Source organism: Natrix helvetica (assembly GCF_964273705.1).
Source record: "Natrix helvetica genome assembly, chromosome: 2".
Classification (NCBI taxonomy): Eukaryota; Metazoa; Chordata; class Lepidosauria; order Squamata; family Natricidae; genus Natrix; species Natrix helvetica.
Window position 1 is genome coordinate 204073622 of NC_138552.1, and position 19843 is coordinate 204093464.

Genomic DNA, 19843 nt, shown 5'->3' on the forward strand with positions numbered 1-19843 from the left:
CAAATGATGACCTCTTTCAATCTGTTGACCCTCATTGTCATTCTACAGATTTGCTGACATAATTTGGTTAGAAATCTTACTGTTTATTGTTCAGTTGCTTGTCACATTTTTGTAGATATTCCTTTCATTCCTGTAGCCTTCCGACTTGGTAATGATTAGAGTGCTGATCTAACTTACGGTAAGGGTCTACTAACAGAAGATATTGTAAATTGGGACTGTCTTATAGTGTATGTTGGATGTAAACATCTCTACTGAATATCATTGTATGCTGCTTCCATCTTTATTTGATTGTCACTAAATGAGTTAGTGTCTTCCCATTAGCATATTAGTATTACCAATTTGAGGTCAGAACCTCCTTCTGAGTTTGGAGATATTTACTTGTTTTTCATGTTTATGTTCATCCTCAGTATCTTTATTGATGTTGTTGTCAGAAATTGCTTCATGTCGCTTCTAAGAGTGCTCTGAAATTCTTTGTGAAGTTCCTTTCTGAGAAGTTTGTCATTCTTTGCTTAGGGTTCTCTTCTCATCTTAACAATTTCCCCAGCTTGTTCTGACATCCAGTTTCTTATCTTTTTTTCATCTTTGGCAGTCTCTTTTCATGTTCATCCTTAAAAATGTCTTTGATTTCATTACATAGTTCCAGTTTCAGGACTTCAAAATGATCCCTGATGTTCCATTTGAAAAGTGGGTATAAGTTTAAGATAATGTATTGGAAGTTGGTTGGGTTTGTTCTTCCATTTTAACTTGACTTAGAATTCTTTCTCTTTCTGGTACCAATAATATAGTCAACTTGATTTCTGTGTACTCCATCTAGTGATGTACATATGTGTTACTTTGGTTTTTTGAACACTGTTCAAATGAAGCAATCACAGAAATGGCGGAACTGATAAATCATTACCCTGCTTCATTTCTATGTCCTGGGTCATAAAGTCCAATTACATTATTTTCCTTATCAGTTCCAACTCTTGATGTTCTACTCTCTATCCACAAGCAGCATATCTATCAGTTTCAAATTGAACTTAGCCATAAAATTGAGAGGAACTAGAAATGTTTGGTAGGGAAAAACCTCTGCCTAAATAACTGGAGGGCATTACTATTGCAGCAGTTTGCTGTACTTATCTTCCTTGATATAAGGCTGCATTATAAATGTACATGAATTATACTCATTCTTTTTTTAAAAAAATTATTTCCTCCAAATGGCAAAAACAAAATAAGACATCCTGTTAAATTTCTGGAAAGCATTGTGATGCAGAAATATTTTTGAAGCAATATTTTTTTCCAAAAGATGTATTGATAAAAATGTTTCCATCAGCATTACATTAACCAATTTTAGCTATAAAATCTGTTGATTGATTGATCAATTAATTGCTATATCTGCCATCAAATAGTTTTCGACTCCTAGTTTCAACAAAGATAGATCTTCATGACGTTCAATCCCTAATCTCTACTTTCAAATCTCCCAATTGTAACGGAATCCATCCTCCTTGTTGCTGGTCACCCCTTTTTTCTTCCACCTTTCCCAGCATAAAAGCCTTCTCCAGACAGCCGGGTCTTCTCACAATGTGGCCAAAGTTGGATAATTTGAGCCTTGAGCTGATTTGTTTGATGATCCATCAGTTTGTTTTCTTAGCTGTCCACAGTATTTGAAGGAATCTTCTCTAACACAAAAGTTTAAAGGTTTCAACACTCTTCTAATCCTGGCTTCCATAGAGTATCACAGGGAATATCATTGCTTGCACAGTTCTGATCTTTGTAAGTATAGACATCTATAGCAGATATTACATTGCTGATTGTATAAAGTGATCTTTATTGCTATAGACAAATATGGACAGGAGGAAAACAAAATCTGTGCTGTAAAACTTGTAAGGAAACGACCCGAATACAACAAGAACAGCATACCTACACCCGTGAAAATCTACGAAAACACACACACACACACAGGTGTGTGTGTGTATATGTATATATATATATATGTGTGTGTATGTGTGTGTATGTATGTATGTATGTGTGTATATATATATATATATATATATATATATATATATATATATATATATATATATATATATATATATATATATATATATATATATATATATATATATATATAGTGTTTGTGCTGATAAATAAATAAAGGGAGACTAGTATAGATCTATTTCAAGCTATTTAGCTCTCATCAGCTAGCCATGCTCTTACTGGGATTTGAACCTGGGCTGTATTACATATTAGGCAGATGTATTAGCCACTAAGTCACAGGCTCTCCTCCTTTATATATGCTGGTCTTGTTGTATTCGGGTCTTTTCCCATGTAAGATTGAGATTGTCTTGGCAACATTTTGGCAAGGTTTCACTCACGACTTCAGGCTGGGTTTTGGGCTTAAATTGTGGTTGGAGCTGCCGTCTTTCTATAAATCTTGGTTTGTGTGTGTGGAGTGCGGGCTTTGTTTCAGTAAGTGGAATGATTGGTTGTGTCATGATTGGTAGATTGGTGCTGATTGGTGCTGTCTGTGTGTCCGTTGTTTCGTGTTGTAACTGACTGGGTGGTGGGTGGGGCTTGTTTGTTGACTAGGGCTGGTTTCCAGATGTCTGGTAGGCGGGAGGTATCGTCATGTTTATTTATGTTGTGGGGGTGTTTCTCTATTTCGATAGCTTACCCACAACATGAATTTTGAATTTTGAGTGTGTGTTGGTGAACATTCTTACAGAATTACTATGAGAAATAGACCATCATCATCATAAATTGTTCTATTGTCTACCCAAGATGGTCCCTGGCTTTTTTTGTCCCTTTTCTTAAAAGCTCCACACAAATATTGGACTTTAGTTGCCTGCCTCTTATTTTCAAAGAAAGCATTTGAAGCCTGTCTAGTAATTAATGTGAATTACCAAGCTTTTCAAATCTTTTCCTAATATGTTGCAGAACAACAACCAAATTATAAAATGGCAGCTACCAACCAAGGCTGAGTCTTTTTTTTTTAATTCATCACTTTTGTCACCTGAGCTCCAGATGTGGTAGCTTTTATTTTGGAAATTTAATCAATATGTTTTGAGTAACTGTGAATAAAAAGGGATAGCAAAGTAATTTAGAACAAAGAATTCAACCCAGTGATTGTTCCTTCTTTTGGTGAAGCCTGTAAAAAATCAAATTGTATGTGACTGTTAGATACATGATTAAAACTAATGGAAACATGATTTTAATATTCGTTTCTATTAGGTTGTTTTCACTCAAAATTTACAGTGAAATTAAATTATTACAGGGATTTATGAGCAACAAAATTTCACTCGTTATCTTTTAATAATTCAAGTTGTTTTCATCACATTTAGATTTAAGGTATTCTGAGTGATATGTAAATTACTATTTTTTCTGAAAGAAAGACTGAACAGTTATTTCTGTATTCTTTTGGTTTGAAATTTATTTTCCTTGATCGTGTAATTTTTTCATTACTTAAGTAATTCTCTTGTAGATTATAATCTTCTGAAACATGTCTGAACAGATCGGAAGAATGGATTAGGCACATTTTGCTGTGCATTTTTTTTAGTCTTTCTAGTTTTATACTATTCCTTCAAGAATGAAGAAGAGACGGATGTCTTTCACATATTTATTCAGATTCTGATACATTTATTGGCTTACAGGAAAGTGAATCTTGACTTTTTTTAGGATTGAGTATATACCAATTAATGGTGAGTTGGGAGCTGTGCATTAAAAATAAAAGTGAACAAAATATTTTCTTATTAAGAACTATTATTAAGAGTTCACAAACTTTTAAGCACTTCTACGTACACCAGGCTTAAGGTTAACATTCTCTTTGAATTCATATCCTTTTCTGAATCACGATATTTTTAGCATTTTCATGAACTTTGCATTGAATATATTAAAATAAGCAGGCTAACTATAATTGAATAAATGTTTACTGAGTTGCAAATTATGCATTCATGTGCTGTGGGCTAAACATTAATATATTCTCCTGCCATAGAAAGAAAAGTTTAAATGTTTAAAGAAATATTTTAGGATAATTATATGTTCATTATGAGAAACTAAGACTCATTATATTCAGACAGGTTTACTCTGGGTTTGAAACTAATTTGTGCATATTTTAATGGCTTGGTTGATGAAGTAATTATCGAATAGGCTGCATGTTTATGATTTAGAAATTCTGAGGACAGTCAATATCATTTGAATAAAAGTCAATCACATAATGGAACTTTTTATTCTTTCCTAAAGTTGTCTCCCTGAGTCCTCATCAAACTTGCTTGTGGAAATTTCCTGAATTTCTAAAAATGGCTTTCTAAAACACTTACAGGACAGGAAGCAGAATCAATTCCTGAGTTCTGCTGAACAAACAAATTCCCAATAGAGTAGGTTACTCTAAGTCAGGGGTGTCCAAACTTGGGAACTTTAAGACTTGTGGACTTCAACTCCCAGAATTCCCCAGCCAGCATGGCTGGCTGGGGAATTCTGGGAGTTGACGTCCACAAGTCTTAAAGTTCCCAAGTTTGGACACCCCTGCTCTAAGTCTATTTTTTCATTGCATATATATAAATAAAACAATTTGAAACAATAATAAGTGATTTTAAAAAACAAAACAAATCCAGAGATCAATGTTTTTAAAGTAATAGAAATCCAGTGTCGCTTTCATTTTGGATTTCAGACATGTTACAGAGTGAATTTTTCGTGTGGAAGAACAAGTTAAATTTAATTTTTAGTAAAAGCCAAAGTTCATTGTGGAGTATAAACTTAGAACATTGACAGTAGTATTAAGTTTCCTCCTCGTACAATTGCCCTTTAAATATCTGAGCCAGAGTGAAGCCAGTAATGCCATATTAAGTAACCTACTTAGAGGTGAACTATCATTGACCTGCCACCTTTGTCCACGCACAAGAGTGGCTCATTTTGGTTCCAGACACATTTGATGGGAATAACTATAACTACTACTCAAAAATATGTGTGACATATAATCTGCTTGTAAGTGACATATAAAAGGAGTTTGTTTTATAATATTATGCATGCTTAGGAATAATATTATGAATGATGCAAATATCTGTAAAGCTTCAGGGGCTTAGTAGACTCACTTGAACTTTACTGCTGAAATTTGTAACAGAAAGTTGCTCCATCTATGTGAAATAAAGTTATTTCTGGTTGCTTTATTTGCTGCAGTACAAAGAAAATCTACAACTTCATGAATATTTTGTATTATAAGAATGTTCTTTAAAATGTCAGAGTGGCAATGATATCTGATGTTTTAGTCTGTAAATTATGTAAACATCTTCCACTAATTAATAGATGATAATATAGGTATTATGCGGCACAATAGCAGTACACTTCTGGATTTTTTCTTACTATCAAAACTCTAAATAATTATTTCCTATACTATGGTCCTAGAATCTCGGGGGGGGGGGGGGTCCACAAAATCAAAATTGTTTGCCAGTCTATGCAGAAAAAGATATTATAATATGAAAATCCCATCAAACAAGTAGTAGTGGCAGCAAATGCATCTATTTTAATTTTTAATATGGTAAATATTGATAAATATAACCTATTGAAACAAAAGCTGTTGGAAAAAAGTTTTGACTACTTAATCATAGTTTGTGGACTGTAGCAGGGATCTAGACATTGCATTTGAGAAACATATTATCATCCAAAGAAATAGTTCTACTATGTTGCAAGCTACTTTAAACATTTTCTCAAAAGTTTTCTCAAGGTGGCAACCTGTGTGTGAGAACAGCACCCTCTCTGCTGTTATCAAGCTTTAAACTTTAGCCATTTGTTTTTTTTAAAAAAGGATAATGAGACCATAATTTCAACAGGAGTAAAGTCTTTGTCAATGTGAGTTGCTGTGTTAGAGATAGAGAACCAATTCAACCTACTGGTTAAGGCACAAGGCTAGAAAATGGGAGGTTGTGAGTTCAAGTTCTGCTTTAGCCATGAAATCCAGTGGGGCGACCTTGGGCCAGTCACTCTTAACAGCACAACCCACTTCAAATGGTTGTTTTTGTGTCGAAAATAGGAGAAGGAAGGTGTGTTGGATATATTTTCTGCCTTGAGTTTTTTGTAAAAACAATAAAGGTGAGATATACATAAATAAATGGAAACACAAGTATCTTAGTGTATTGTAAAGAATAATTTGGATTCTAATGGACACCTAATCCTCTGACCATTAACTATATAAAAATTGTACTTTTGTTGTCTGGGGTCTATAGTATACTAGGTTTCCACATGTATTCATTGTAAGCAGTGATGTGAAGTTTGCTAATGCAAACTTGCTTGTCTATTAAGTAAAATACAGCATTCTTAGTAAGGAGCATCTTCTTACAGGGACATTTTCATTTCTATTGCCCGAATGGAAGAATATTTTCCTTTTACGTTTGTGTAAGGCTCCTTGCAAGCTTTAATGGAATTAACTCACAAATGATATAAGGGCAGGGGGTACTGCTAAGCAAGTTCATTTATAAAATTAAAACATAACATATTCTTCTTTGAAAGTTACAAAGGTCAGTTGAGTATAAATCTCTTCATTTCAAGAGAAATCAATAGGTTTGTGCCCTTAATTCCAAATATCGGACTAGATCCATATTTTTAAATTAATGACATTTGTGATATAGACATAAGGATAGACATGAGTATAGAAGGATAAAAGCAACCGTTTCCTGCACCAGCCAAGAAAGCTAGACATCATTAAGGTGTTTTTTTCAAAAGGCAACTGGACTTTCTTGGTTTTTTCCTTTGAAAACATTTTGCTTTTCATCCAAGACTTCTTCTGAACCGAACTGAAGAAGCTTCTTGTATGAGAAGCGAAACATTATCAAAGGAAATGTTTCAAAGAAAAAAGACAAAGCAAGTCCAGTTGCAGTTTTGGAATAAACACCTTTGGGACAATCCTGACCTGGAGTCTGAAAGTCTCCATAGACAAGGAAGCTTCTCCACTTCTTTATTTTAGAATAAATCACACATACTCATTTATTTGCTATCTTGGAATTTTCTTTTTCCGTCTCTTTATCCTGGCTGAGGAAAAGGTATGATGGAATGTGAATAACATTAATATCACTTGCACTTTACATCACTCTCTGGGCAATTCATAATGTAGGAGCATTATTTGCATATTGAACAAGTCAGGCCTGATTTTACAATCTTTTCACCATGGTTCTGAAGTGAATCACTGTGGTCATTAAGTGAACCCTTGGTCTTTAAGCAAATCCAGCTCCCTTCATTGATTTTGCTTGTAGTAGGCTGGCTGGAAAGGTCAAAAATGGCCATTAGCTGACCCCAGGATCCTGCAACCATCCTCAGTTGATGTCAGTTGCCAAGGGTTCAAATTTTGATCATGTGGCTGCAGGGAGACTACACTAGTTATAAGTGCCAGGACTGGACATAAGTCAATATTTTCAGCAGCATCATAATTTCAAACAGTCACTCAATGGTTGTAAATCAAGGACTGTCTGTATTGTCATTAACGGTGTTATTCTTTAAACTTAATCCTCGTGGGTTATTTCTGAAATTGCATGAGCATCATATTTTGATTCCACCTAGGATTTTTCTTTCTTGCTTTTATGTTTTTAAATTTAGTCTATTAAAATGCCTGCCTTGCCTCCAGATTTCAAGTGAGTTTTGCATGTTTTTCCACACTATATTTATTTATTCCATCTCTGTGTTTGGTAATGTGGATATTTTTGTATTACAAGTTTGATCAAGTGAATGAAAAGAGCGGACTGCTGTTCTGCAGATTGCCTGCAGTGTGAATTTACAAATTATGCTTGTTTTGTTTTTTGGAAAGGCACTCAGACGTGAACTGAAGGAAAAAGAGCAAGTGATTTTAAGTGCTGTAGACCAAGCACGAATGTTTCTTGCCGACCAGCCAATTGAAGGTCCAGAAGAGCCAAGAAAAAACTTACACTCAAAGTCAGGTCAGTTTTTTTGGATTGCTGAAATTGAAAATAGAGTCTCTCTCCTTAAAATGATTATTTTATTGAACCTGTGAGCATAATGGCTTTGATATTCTTTCTTCTTCAAAGAATGTTTCATTAATATTATATGCATTGATACCATAAGTGAGCACGGGCATATTATCAAGAATATGTGTGCAAGCACCATTCAAATAAAATTTAAGCTGCAGGAAGCAGAACTCAGTAGTTTGAGAGCACAGTTGAAATTATACTTATCCAAAGAACTGGACAATTGAAATGTGACTCTGCTTCTCGTTTTTGTTAGAAGCTGCCAAATTTGATATATTGAGACATGCTTATCTAGCAGATAAGTTTAATTAAAGGATATAAAACCTTATCACTCTTAATGGTTAATATGAACTGTGGTGTAACATTGTTGGAGAAATGTGAAAAATAAGAAGGAATTAAAGGATGCAAACAAATACCTGGAATTATCAATTACTTGGACTATGAATTTCTTCTATGCGCTGTTAAAATATTGGATTCCTTTGGGACCCCTAGCAAATTTACGGAAAACAGCACATTTGGATAATGAGAGCATATTATAAACACCTTCATGACACGATGCGCCAGCCTAATCACAAGCTGGTCAGCATATACATTACTGTATGGAATTGTACAGTATAGTAAGGTCATTCCTTACCTGATGGAGCCGGATAGGTTCCAGATGGAGCTTGGGCCATTACCTGTAGCCCTGACCCGCGCTCGGTCGGAGGACCTAGCGGCCGCCTGGAATAGGGCGGCGGCTGGGGCCTTGGACCGGGTTGCGCCTTTGCGACCTCTCCTGTGGCAGTGACCCACCCGGGCTCCTTGGTATACCGAGGAGCTGAGGGTGATGAAGCGCCATAGGAGACGTCTAGAGAGCAGGTGGAGGTCCTCACGCTCCGAATCTGATCGAACACAGGTAAGAGCCTATTTACGGACCTACCTTGTGGCATTAAGGGCGGCCAAACGTAGATATTGCGCTGCTCTTATTGCGTCCGCGGATAACCGCCCTGCCGCCCTGTTTAGGGTGACCCGCTCCCTCTTGTCACAGAGGACGCAAGGGGCACCCTTGCAGGGCAGAGCAGAGGAGTTTGGGGAATATCTGCAGGATAAAGTCGCTCAGATCCGGAGCGGATGGGCCCCCCTCAGTGGACCGGACGGGCCGCCAACAGCGAGTCTTGTGAGACCATCCTGGGAGGAGTTTGATTCTGTTGCCCCCGAGGATTTGGATAGGTTGCGTGGACGGCTGCGACCCACCACATGTTTAATGGACCCGTGTCCCTCCTGGTTGGTACTCTTGGGAGGTGACCCGAGGCTGGCTTCTGGGCCTGGTGAATGCCTCATTGGGTGAGGGATCCTTACCAGCCGCCTTGAAGGAGGCGGTGGTGAGACCCTTACTTAAGAGGCCTGCACTCGACCCAATGGAGCTAGCTAACTATCGTCCAGTCTCCAACCTTCCGTTTTTAGCGAAGGTTGTCGAGAATGTGGTGGCGCAGCAGTTTCCACAACACCTTGACGAATCCGAGTATCTAGACTCACGCCAGTCCGGCTTCCGACCCGGGCACAGCACAGAGACAGCCTTGGTCGCGTTGGTCGATGATCTCTGGAGGGCCAGAGATAGAGGTTGTTCCTCTATCCTGGTCCTATTAGACCTCTCGGCGGCTTTTGATACCATCGACCATGGTATCCTATTGCGCCGGTTGGAGGGGATAGGAGTCGGAGGTACCGTTTTGCGGTGGTTCGGCTCCTACCTCTCTGACCGGAGGCAATGTGTGTTGACAGGGGGACAGAGGTCGACCCCGAGGCCACTCACTTGTGGAGTGCCACAGGGGTCGGTCTTCTCGCCTCTCCTGTTCAACACATATGTGAAGCCGCTGGGTGAGATCATCCATGGTTTTGGGGTTGAGTATCATCTCTACGCTGATGATACTCAGCTGTATATTTCAACCCCAAACCACCCCAACGAGGCTGTTGAAGTGATGTCCCGGTGCTTGGAAGCCGTCGGGGTCTGGATGGGGGACAACAGACTTAAACTCAACCCCTCCAAGACCGAGTGGCTGTGGCTACCGGCACCTCGGTTCAGCCAGCTGATTCCATCGCTGGCCATAGGGGGCGAACAATTGCCCCCTGTGGAACGGGCGCGCAATTTGGGCGTCCTCCTTGATGCCCGGCTGTCAATGGATGACCATGTGGCAGCCGTCGCGAGGGGGGCGTTCCACCAGGTTCGCCTGGTGCGCCAATTGCGCCCCCTACTGGACCGGGATGCCCTACGCACGGTCACTCATGCGCTGGTGACGTCCCGCCTGGATTACTGCAACGCTCTCTACATGGGGCTGCCCTTGGGACGCGCCCGGAGACTGCAGTTGGTTCAGAACGCAGCCCCGCGGGCTGTGATGGGGAGTACGAGGTACTCCCACGTAACACCTCTCCTGCGCGAGCTGCACTGGCTACCTGTGGTTTTTCGGGTGCGTTTCAAGGTGCTGATTACCATCTTTAAAGCGCTCCATGGCACGGGACCTAGTTACTTGCGGGATCGCATCCTCCCACATACATCCCTGCGGCCAATTCGCTCACACAGGGAGGAACTTCTCCTGGTGCCGTCCACTAGGCAATGCCAACGGGCGACACCAAGGAGTAGGGCCTTCTCTGTGATGGGCCCAACCCTCTGGAATGACCTCCCCCCCGACATTAGAACCACTTCTGACCTCCGCTCCTTCCGGCAAAAATTGAAGACTCACCTGTTCCGATTAGCAGGCCTGGCATAATTACAACTGTCCCTCCTGGCAAATGTATTATTATCTGGTTATTTTAGGGTTTTTTAATCTGTTGTGTCTGTTTTAGGGATTTTAAAAAAAATTATATTTATTTAGCTTTGTACAGTTCTTTTAATTGCATTTTAACCTCCTCCAAACTGTACATATTTAATTTTTTATTGTATTTTTGTGGTATTCTCTATGGACTGTACACCGCCCCGAGTCCCTTCTGGGAGAGGGGGCGGTCTAGAAGCACAAATAAATTGAAATTGAAATTGAATTCCATCTTTTTAAAAAACCTGTTCTCAGTTAAGTATTTCATATAATTAAAACATAGATTCTATGAATAGCTATACCTAATTTTTTTGATATGGTACCAATCCATGTCTTAGGTTAGTCTAAGAGTAGTTTCAAGTGTGCGTTTAAATCTCTTGTCAAATTTCTTTTTAAGGTGGGGAGTTATTCTGGACATTGCAGCATGTTTCACAAGTTGGTTAACTGTTTTTTTCATAGAAGGGATCCGAAAATCTTACCAGAAGACATATACCAATGATGACTAACCTTTTTGTTCTCATGTGCACATGCTAGTGAGCAGGCACACATGCCCACTTCCATAATGCAATGTGGCCAGCCCCCTTGCACATGCGTGTGCAACCTCCCCCCCCCCGCTCCCTCCCCACACAAAGATTTTAGCAACCGGTTCTCTGCTTTCGAGCCTCTGGGACGGTGAAAATGGCTTCCCCAGGCTCCAGAGGCCCTTCGGAGGCTGGAAACAGGCCCATTTCCGGCCTCCTGGAACTTCTGAGAGGCCATTTTTCACCCTCCCCAGGCTCCGGAAGCTTCTCTTGAGCCCCTGGGAGAGTGAAAACTGCCTCCCTGGGCTCCGAAGACCGGAAACTGGCTCGTTTCCAGATTTCCGAAACTCCTGGAGGCCCTTCCAAAGCTACCACACAGGCCCTGCACTTACCTGGCATCCAAAACAGGCCACGTGGAGACTCCTGTGTGACCCCTGCACATGCGCGTGTGTCCCTCCATGCATGCACTCATGCGCACGCATCTCCCGCATGCATGGGAGGGACCCAAAAATCAGCTGACTGGCAGGAGGCACGTGCATAAGTGTAGTGGAGCTGAGCTGGGTAACGGCTCATGTGCCCGCAGAGAAGGCTCTTGTGTGCCACCATGTGGCACCCATACCATAGGTTTACCATCACAGACATATATCATTATTGTTGATATTATACACACAAATAATTCAGTACCTTTAGAGATATATATGGACTAGTGAAGTGTAATAGAAATATTGTAGGTTGAAATGGAATTCAACTTTTAAGATTAGTTTAATAGTAGTATGAATCATTTTTTGAATTGTTGAGCTTTACAGCATTGCCACCAAACATACACACATGCATGCACACACAAAGAACATATCTGATCCTACCTGTTTATATTTCCAGCGTATTTTTTACAATGACATGTCCATTTTAGCAATCAAAACCAAGCTAGTGTACCAACAATTCTACATCTTTCCCAATTTTCTTTGAATATAAAATTCAGAGTAAATTTAATGTTTTGTTCTTACAGTGAAAGAAAGTCATTGAATTTCCAAAGAATTTAAATTTCATTGTATTGATAATTGTCAGAAAAACGCTTCAATATCTATAAATACCAGGGCAACGCCGGGTCATCAGCATATATATACATACAGGGTATATATTAGTTTATATGTACATTGAATTAATGCTTTCGCAGCTCCTAATTTCTACTTCTATTATCCAACCATTTATAAAATGAATCCCATAATTGAAAGTATTCTGTATCTTCCTTCTCTTTTGTCTTTAATGTCAATCTATCCATTTCTGCGCAATCTAATTTTTTTAAAAAAATTACATCTTCTTATTTATTTTGTTGGATGTAATTCTGCTTAACCACTGCACATTTATTTCACACACACAACCCACTCCCCACCAAAAAATCTGGACATATCTGTTGTGTTCAAGAAAAGATAAGATAGTTGCTTTTAAACAAAGTCTCAATATTAAGATGGAATCTTAACCTTAGCCTTAATCTTAACCTTGTCTCTGGTTGTTTAGGATTTTTATACTAATATCAGTGTCGTCAACCTTGATCAATGGGCACTACAGATTGTTTAGCATAATTATAATATATACATACCCCCATCAGTAATGAAGCTATTATATTTTGTAATAATTGTAATTTCTGAACACATTCCAAGGTCATATTCACAAGGATTACAATACAGTCATCTAAGGGCAGCCTCATATGAAGCAGTGAAGCAGTTAGACCTATACTGGTGCATGAATCACAGTATCCAAGCTGTTGCTGTCCAGAAAATGCATTTATCTGACATACCTGACAAACCTAATGGTAAATATTTCTAGCTGTGAGGATCCCTTTGACCTCTAGCAACAATGATGAGTACTAGCACTCCCAAATTGCAGAACTGTTTTTTCAGGAGTATAACACAACCCCCAGTATAGCTAGTTGTTGAGTATCTAGTTTAGGGAACAATTTACCCAGTGAATTCTCAAATACAAGTCACATTAACTAAACCTCATGAAAAGCAATATTTTCTTCAGGTACTGTTTTAAGTCAAATGTGATTTCTCCCATATTAAACTAGTTTTCAACATGATAATATCTTGAAGTAAATCTTTTAATGTCTATATAAGGCAGCTTTATATAAATTTAAAATAGTATATTGAGAAATCACATAGTTAATGGAACCACTGATAGAATGTTCTGCAACTTAACTCTACAGAACCAGTCTAGGATATTATGGTCAGTAGTCTCAAAACCAATTGAGAGATTAAATAAACATAACAAAATAAATAAGAGTAGTATCGATTCTTTTTCTACTCTGATGAGATTGTCCATGAAGACATTTTTTTTTGAGTCCTATAATTAGGACACAATACAGACAAAAAAGGATTTAGCTAATAAATATAATACAATAATGCCTGTAATTAAATCAATATCTTCCTTCATAACAACTTGCCCCCAAGAGAGTATTTTATTATTATCTTGTACAATAATAGTGTATTACCTATTAAACACAGAATCATTCATATCTGTTCATATTTTTGCATTGGTCTTCTGAAATAAATGAAAAAGTTGGTTTTATTTGGTTTTATAATTTATTCACCATCCTTATTTTTATTGACTTTTAGTTTTTCTTTCTTCTTTTTGTAGTCCTTTACATTGTGAATATTTAGTGATTATAGCAAATAAAACTTTTCTGCGGGTTAATTCTTTTGTTGGATATTTTTATCCTTAGCTATTTGGAACAGTTAAGTAAATTAATAAACCTACATTAATAAGCTTTGATGAGAAGTTACATGCATAATCTAATTTTAATCTAAATTATGAGTATGGTTAGAAAAATATATTTACTAAATTCAGATTTTTCAAAGCCCTTGTTCTAAGAGAAAATAGTGATCAATAACATTTATTCAGTACTTGAGCCTATCAGGTTTGTGGGTGATGATATGGTAAATTGCTTCATTTAAAAATCTAACTGCATTTTGAGTAGCTAATTAACATCTTGCGTCTTCCAACTTAATCAAATTTACAAAAAAATATACAAATACCAATTTGTAAACATTCAGTGTTCAAATGATGTAATTGCTTAAGAATTCAAATAAATTTAAATCTCCATTCCACTGCAGTCTTGTATCTTGTATCTCCTCTCATTTGCAAACTAGATGTCAGGCCTGTAAGCCATCTTTTGCATTGGGCCTTTAGGCCTGTCACATTTAATGCTGTGGAAAATTGGGAGGGGGGATTATATGGAATGGGATAGATATAATTAAAATAACATTCCCTTTTCAGAGAGTCAAGGATGTCTTGCCTGCATCTGGAGTTGTGTGACTGGGAGGCATCTCCAGTTGGGATGGTGCCTGATTGGACCATGTGATGGACATATGGGTGCTGGGCAGGGACTTTAACTTTTGTTTGGGTGGTGAAAACCTGGGAACTTTTAGATTCGGGTTTTCCCAGATGTGCCAATAGGACATCTCTAATAAAATGGAACTTTGAGGAAGTTGAAGCCTCAGAGTCTTCTTTCGTTAGGGGTATTACTTGGAACCCTGACACTAGAGCTTTGTTCACTTTAAATAAATACTAGGGTTCTTTTTCCCCCCCCAAATAATTTATTTTTAATTAAGGTCAAATGAGATTCAGTGAGAAAATGATAAATGAAGTGGTCAGGGTTCTAACAGTCTGAGGGGGACGGTGAACGGTTTTCCTTTTAGATAAATTTGGTAGTAACCCTAAGAAAAGAATTTCTAATTGTTGCCAGTGTGATTTTCAGACAGATAAGAGTTAACACCAACATTTCATCATGATCCCCAGTTTTAATCTTGATCACCCATCGTGTTATTTAGGAGATGAAAACACAAATCTTAAGGGCAAACCCATGTTCTAACATTACAATAAGGCATCTGCTGTATGCAATATGCCTACTTGTTTGGCTGACCAACTGCGAGAAGCTATAAAAATTATGCACTCAAAATCCATGAGTGTAGATGGAATAATATAAATACCTGTAACTCAATTTAGATGGAACTTAAGATCCCTTGTTATATATTTTGGTGAGAGCCGCAGTAATTTGAATCTTTCCTATCAGTATAACATAAAATGTCACTACTCATGGGCAATGCAATTATTCTTCATCACCATTTATGAAGACGGAGCAAATGTTAGGAAAGCAGAGTCTTCTGTCACAGCCCAGAGCTTGTTAACGTTTTCCAGGAAGAATGGAAGCTTTGCAGGCCAACATAATATAAGACAAGGGGAAAGACTATAGAAAAATGAGCTGTATTCAGCATTACGACAATCAGAATTAGACAAAAGAAAATGAGACACCATGCAAGAAATAATGTGCAGAACGTTGTCTCAATACACATTTTAGATTTTACAAACAGGTATTTTGTGCATGACTTCACAAGCAGAAACAGGTACTGATTTTAGTTCTGTCTCTTTTTGCATAAAAATCTTATGCTAAGAAGAAACAGTCTTTGCTCTTGATAGGACCCGAAATAATTTCATGCTTTCGGGTGGTGGTGGGGATATCAAAAAACCCTAGCAGGTGTAGTTTGCTTTCAGTGTTAGGATTTTTGTGTGTTTGACAACTGTTTGGAGAATCACATCGACGACTGAAAGATTTTTCATTAATTAAGGTTTTTCATCAATTAAGACTCCTAAGAGCTAATCTTTTATTGCCAGAATCATAACCAGCACAAGGTCTTTATTTTGAACAGATTTGTATTCTACAATATAATCAGTTCAGGACTTTCCAGTGTTTCTGTCTTGTATTTGTAGGAGAAGAGCAATTAGAACTAGAAGGCAGTCCCTGTGCTCTCACAAGAGACCCAAATCCGCCCCCCCTTGAATTCCACTGACCCTTAATTGACTAGATTCTTGTGTATAGGCGGCAATCATAAATCCTCTGTGCATAAACTCCTGGTCCTTTGCTCCTGACAGTATTTCTTCTTTTTTGCCTGAAAGTTATTACCAAACCCATTTTAAAAAATTAATTATTATTCATAAGGTAAAGGTTCCCCTCGCACATGTGTGCTAGTCATTCCCGACTTTAGGGGACAGTGCTCAACTCAGTTTCAAAACTGAAGAGCCAGCGCTGTCCGAAGACATCTCTATGGTTATGTGGCCGCCATGACTAAACCCCAAAGGTGCACCTAACACTGTTACCTTCCCACCAAAGGTGGTCCCTATTTTTCTACTTGCATTTTTACATGCTTTCGAACTTCTAGGTTGGAAGAAGCTGGGACAAGTAACAGGAGCTCACTTCGTTACATGGCAGTAGGAATTTGAACCGCCAAACTGCCGACCTTTCTCATCGACAAGCTCAGCGTCTTAGCCACTGAGCCACTGCATCCCTTTAATTACTCTTAATATTAGTTAATAAATATGTTGGTATTCTGTTTAACAAATTAAAAAAGCAAATATCTTTTTGACTACCCTACATGTGCCCTGGGAATTATTATCTGTAGTAGCAGCAACAGCAGCAGCAGCAGTAGTATATTGATAATATTGGCGCATCAGCAAGAGACTATTGAATTACAAAATAAACACTTTGTAGAGTTTGTTCTAGCACACAGTATATGCAAGCGTTTGATAGCTTATGATACTCTTACCCTTCATACTGGCAATTATGATAAAAATGCACTCCCAGGTTTATATTGGTTTATATTTATATTGGTTGCAAATCCCAAGACTTGTATAGCCCCAGCATATCTGAAACCACCAAATTGCAGAAGATTGACTTAATTCCATGTGTCCATTGCTGATGATTGAGCAGAACAAGTAAGGAGGCAAAATAAAATGCTCAAAGCTGATTAAAAAAATCTAATTTATCAGAAGGTTTTTCCCCTCCCAATATGTGAAAATCATATAATTTCAATGCGATATAGAACAGCTTCATGTATGGGGATTAGTGAGAGAGTACAGGAGTGGGACTATATAGCTGAATTTAAAGAGTTTGATTTCCCCCCCTAGCCTTGTAGGATAGTAAATACAGTATTCTACCGTAGAACTAACCCTACTCTTAAGGGAAAAAAGCAAGTTGGGAACTAAGATAAAATTGAACCCTAACTGTTTCTATAGGAAACACTGTTTTTTAAGGAAAGCTTGAAAACGGGATAGCAGTCTAAGATGATAGGTCTTAGAATGTGATTTTACTGACATATAGTCTGTGTGTATGGTGGTGGTGGGAAATTAAGTATTCATTCATGCCTTTTTGCTTTGAAATTAATATTTTGGGAATCCTGGATTGCATTGAATCCTTCATTTCCAAACCTTTGTCCTTCCATAATGATGTGCTTTGAATCCCAAGATTCATAAGGAAAATCTTATGTATAAGTTTCCTAAAATTAAGAGACGTAACATAGGACATGTTTTCAAGATTTGCAGAATTGGGGTGTGTAGTTTATGTATTGCTCTTTTGCAATATAGCTAATTTAGGTTTACCTTTGCCTTCAATAAAATAAGCCCATTATTTTATGTGAGGGCAATCTCTGCCTCTCAGTCCAATTTACTTTTTTAAAAAATGGAAGGGAGGAGTTTCTAGGGAAAAGCATGAGTTTGGAGTGTGCTATGCATTGCTTGGTGTGCCTGAGAAAAGGCAGAATATAGTTAATAAATAATAAAGGTAGCTTTTAAAAATCGTGCTTGTCATGTTATTGCTTCAGCCAACAGTAGCAAGATCATTTCAGTTGTCCAAGGTTTTATTTGGCAAGGGCTTCGAGCAGTCTACAGGGACATTAAGAACAATTGAGAGTATAAAGGAGAACATAGAGAGACAGAATGAAAGATTTCAGAATCAAGGAGGAAACTATTGAGGAAATCCCCAGGTAACATCAATAATTATGCAGAGGCAAAGATTATTTTCATAAGTAAAGCATTTTAAATTAAGCATTTGCCATCTGTTCTGCCCCTTAATTACAAACGCAAAAGGCGCAATAAATCATACTTGGGCCATAAAAGAAATACTGGCTACAAGTGATTTACATGTGCGCACCTCATTTATGTTAGGTACCATCTGGAGTAGCTGTGTAGGGGAGGTTTAAGGGAGACTGACTGCAGCTGCTGTGAAGAGGCTGCATTTGTTATGACTCACAATCAAGTCATCATCAGAAGCTTTAAAATGAAATGTTATGTGGGAGTATGACAAAAGTCCATAAGACTTTATTGTGTGAACATAATAGTCCTCCTTAAGCTGTGTTTGATGTTCTGCGAGGTGCTCATAATTGTGTCCATTACATTGCATTTCCATAGACAAATGCCTATGGCACGCATGCTGGAAGTGGCACGCAGAGCCATCTCTCCGGGCACGCCAGCTGTCTCCTGTTACTCTTCAGGATTCCGGCATGCCAGCTGGTCTTTGCACACGCAGGAGTGCCAGAAACCGGAGAGCAGCTCCCTGGAGTGCATGTGCCAGCTGGCATTCTCGTATGTATGCATGGCAGAAACTGGAAAACCAGGTAACTGCTGTGTATGCATACTGGCCAGCTGGTCTTCGGGTTTTCGGTGCTCTGGTGCATGAGTGTTCTGGTTTGGGCACTCAGTGCTGAAAAGGTTTGCCATCACTGACATAGAGGCTTTATATAATGAGAGAGACAGAGAACGGGAGAGAGAGCACGAGTACACACTTTTGTCTCTAAGGTGGGTCATTTTATGAGGTGGAACTCTATGCACTAATTTCCATTAGATACATCACCTCAGAAGTCCCCCCCCACAACTTGCACATCTGTGCAGAAATACTCTCTGATTCCTCCAAGAAGAATTGGAAGAGCTTCAGAGAAGAGTTCCCATTTACTCAGCCGCTGAAAATCAGTTCAGAACACAGTTTTAGAGCTTCATCAACAAGTAATTTGTTCATTCTGCACAGATGATTAATGATGATGATGATGATGGAGGTAAATTATAATTAGAAGCATTTTCCAGTATGACAAAATTCCGAGCAAAAATACATGAACAGTAACACCATATTGCATTCTGTTTTCCTGATGATGTGAACCTCATCACAATTTTCTTCTCCAGCAAATGAAAAAGCTATTATATCTATGTGGCTTTTATAGCAATTGTTTTCAAAGTGGGTAGTTGTAATTTCCAGGTAAAGTTGTTTATGCCTGTTGAGTATATATACTATGAGTCATTACTGTGTTTTAAAATTATAAAAATGGTGCTGATTTGATATGGAAAAACTTGCTTTGTTCAATTTGCATAGGTTAGAAGTATATAGCCTGAACTTTTTAATGAAAATAATTTTGCAATTCATTTCATAACCTAATTGCTTGTGTCCCCAAATGTCTAGTATTGTCACATGCATATTTTGAGAAGAAAACACAGTAAAGATGGGGAACTGGTCTTACAAATAGTAATAAACTATAGTTTCCATATTCCTTTTCCTTTGGCCCTAATTAATGAGGCTGCTGGGATTTATAGTTTGAAAGCGCTTGGAAATCCACATGCTGTTGATTATGGTGCTATTGAGGCTAAAATTCCACCCTGGATTTAATGGATTTTTCCAGGGACAACTCCTCAAAGGAGCGGGGGGGGGGGGGGGGACAGAGACCTTGATCTGAGTTTGATTTGAAGCCAAAGTCTAAAACAAATTATGCTTTTCTACTATTTG

General features: G+C 38.2%; 1 protein-coding gene across 4 annotated transcripts in view; it reads left to right on the top strand.

The window, feature by feature from the left end:
* UTRN (utrophin) overlaps positions 1–19843 on the top strand; it is a 389350-nt gene that overhangs the window by 282927 nt on the left and 86580 nt on the right. For all 4 annotated transcript variants that reach the window (XM_081943506.1, XM_081943504.1, XM_081943503.1 and 1 more), the window contains one exon: positions 7766–7895. In XM_081943506.1, coding sequence (XP_081799632.1) covers positions 7766–7895 — 130 coding nt within the window. The remainder of the gene's footprint in view (positions 1–7765; positions 7896–19843) is intronic.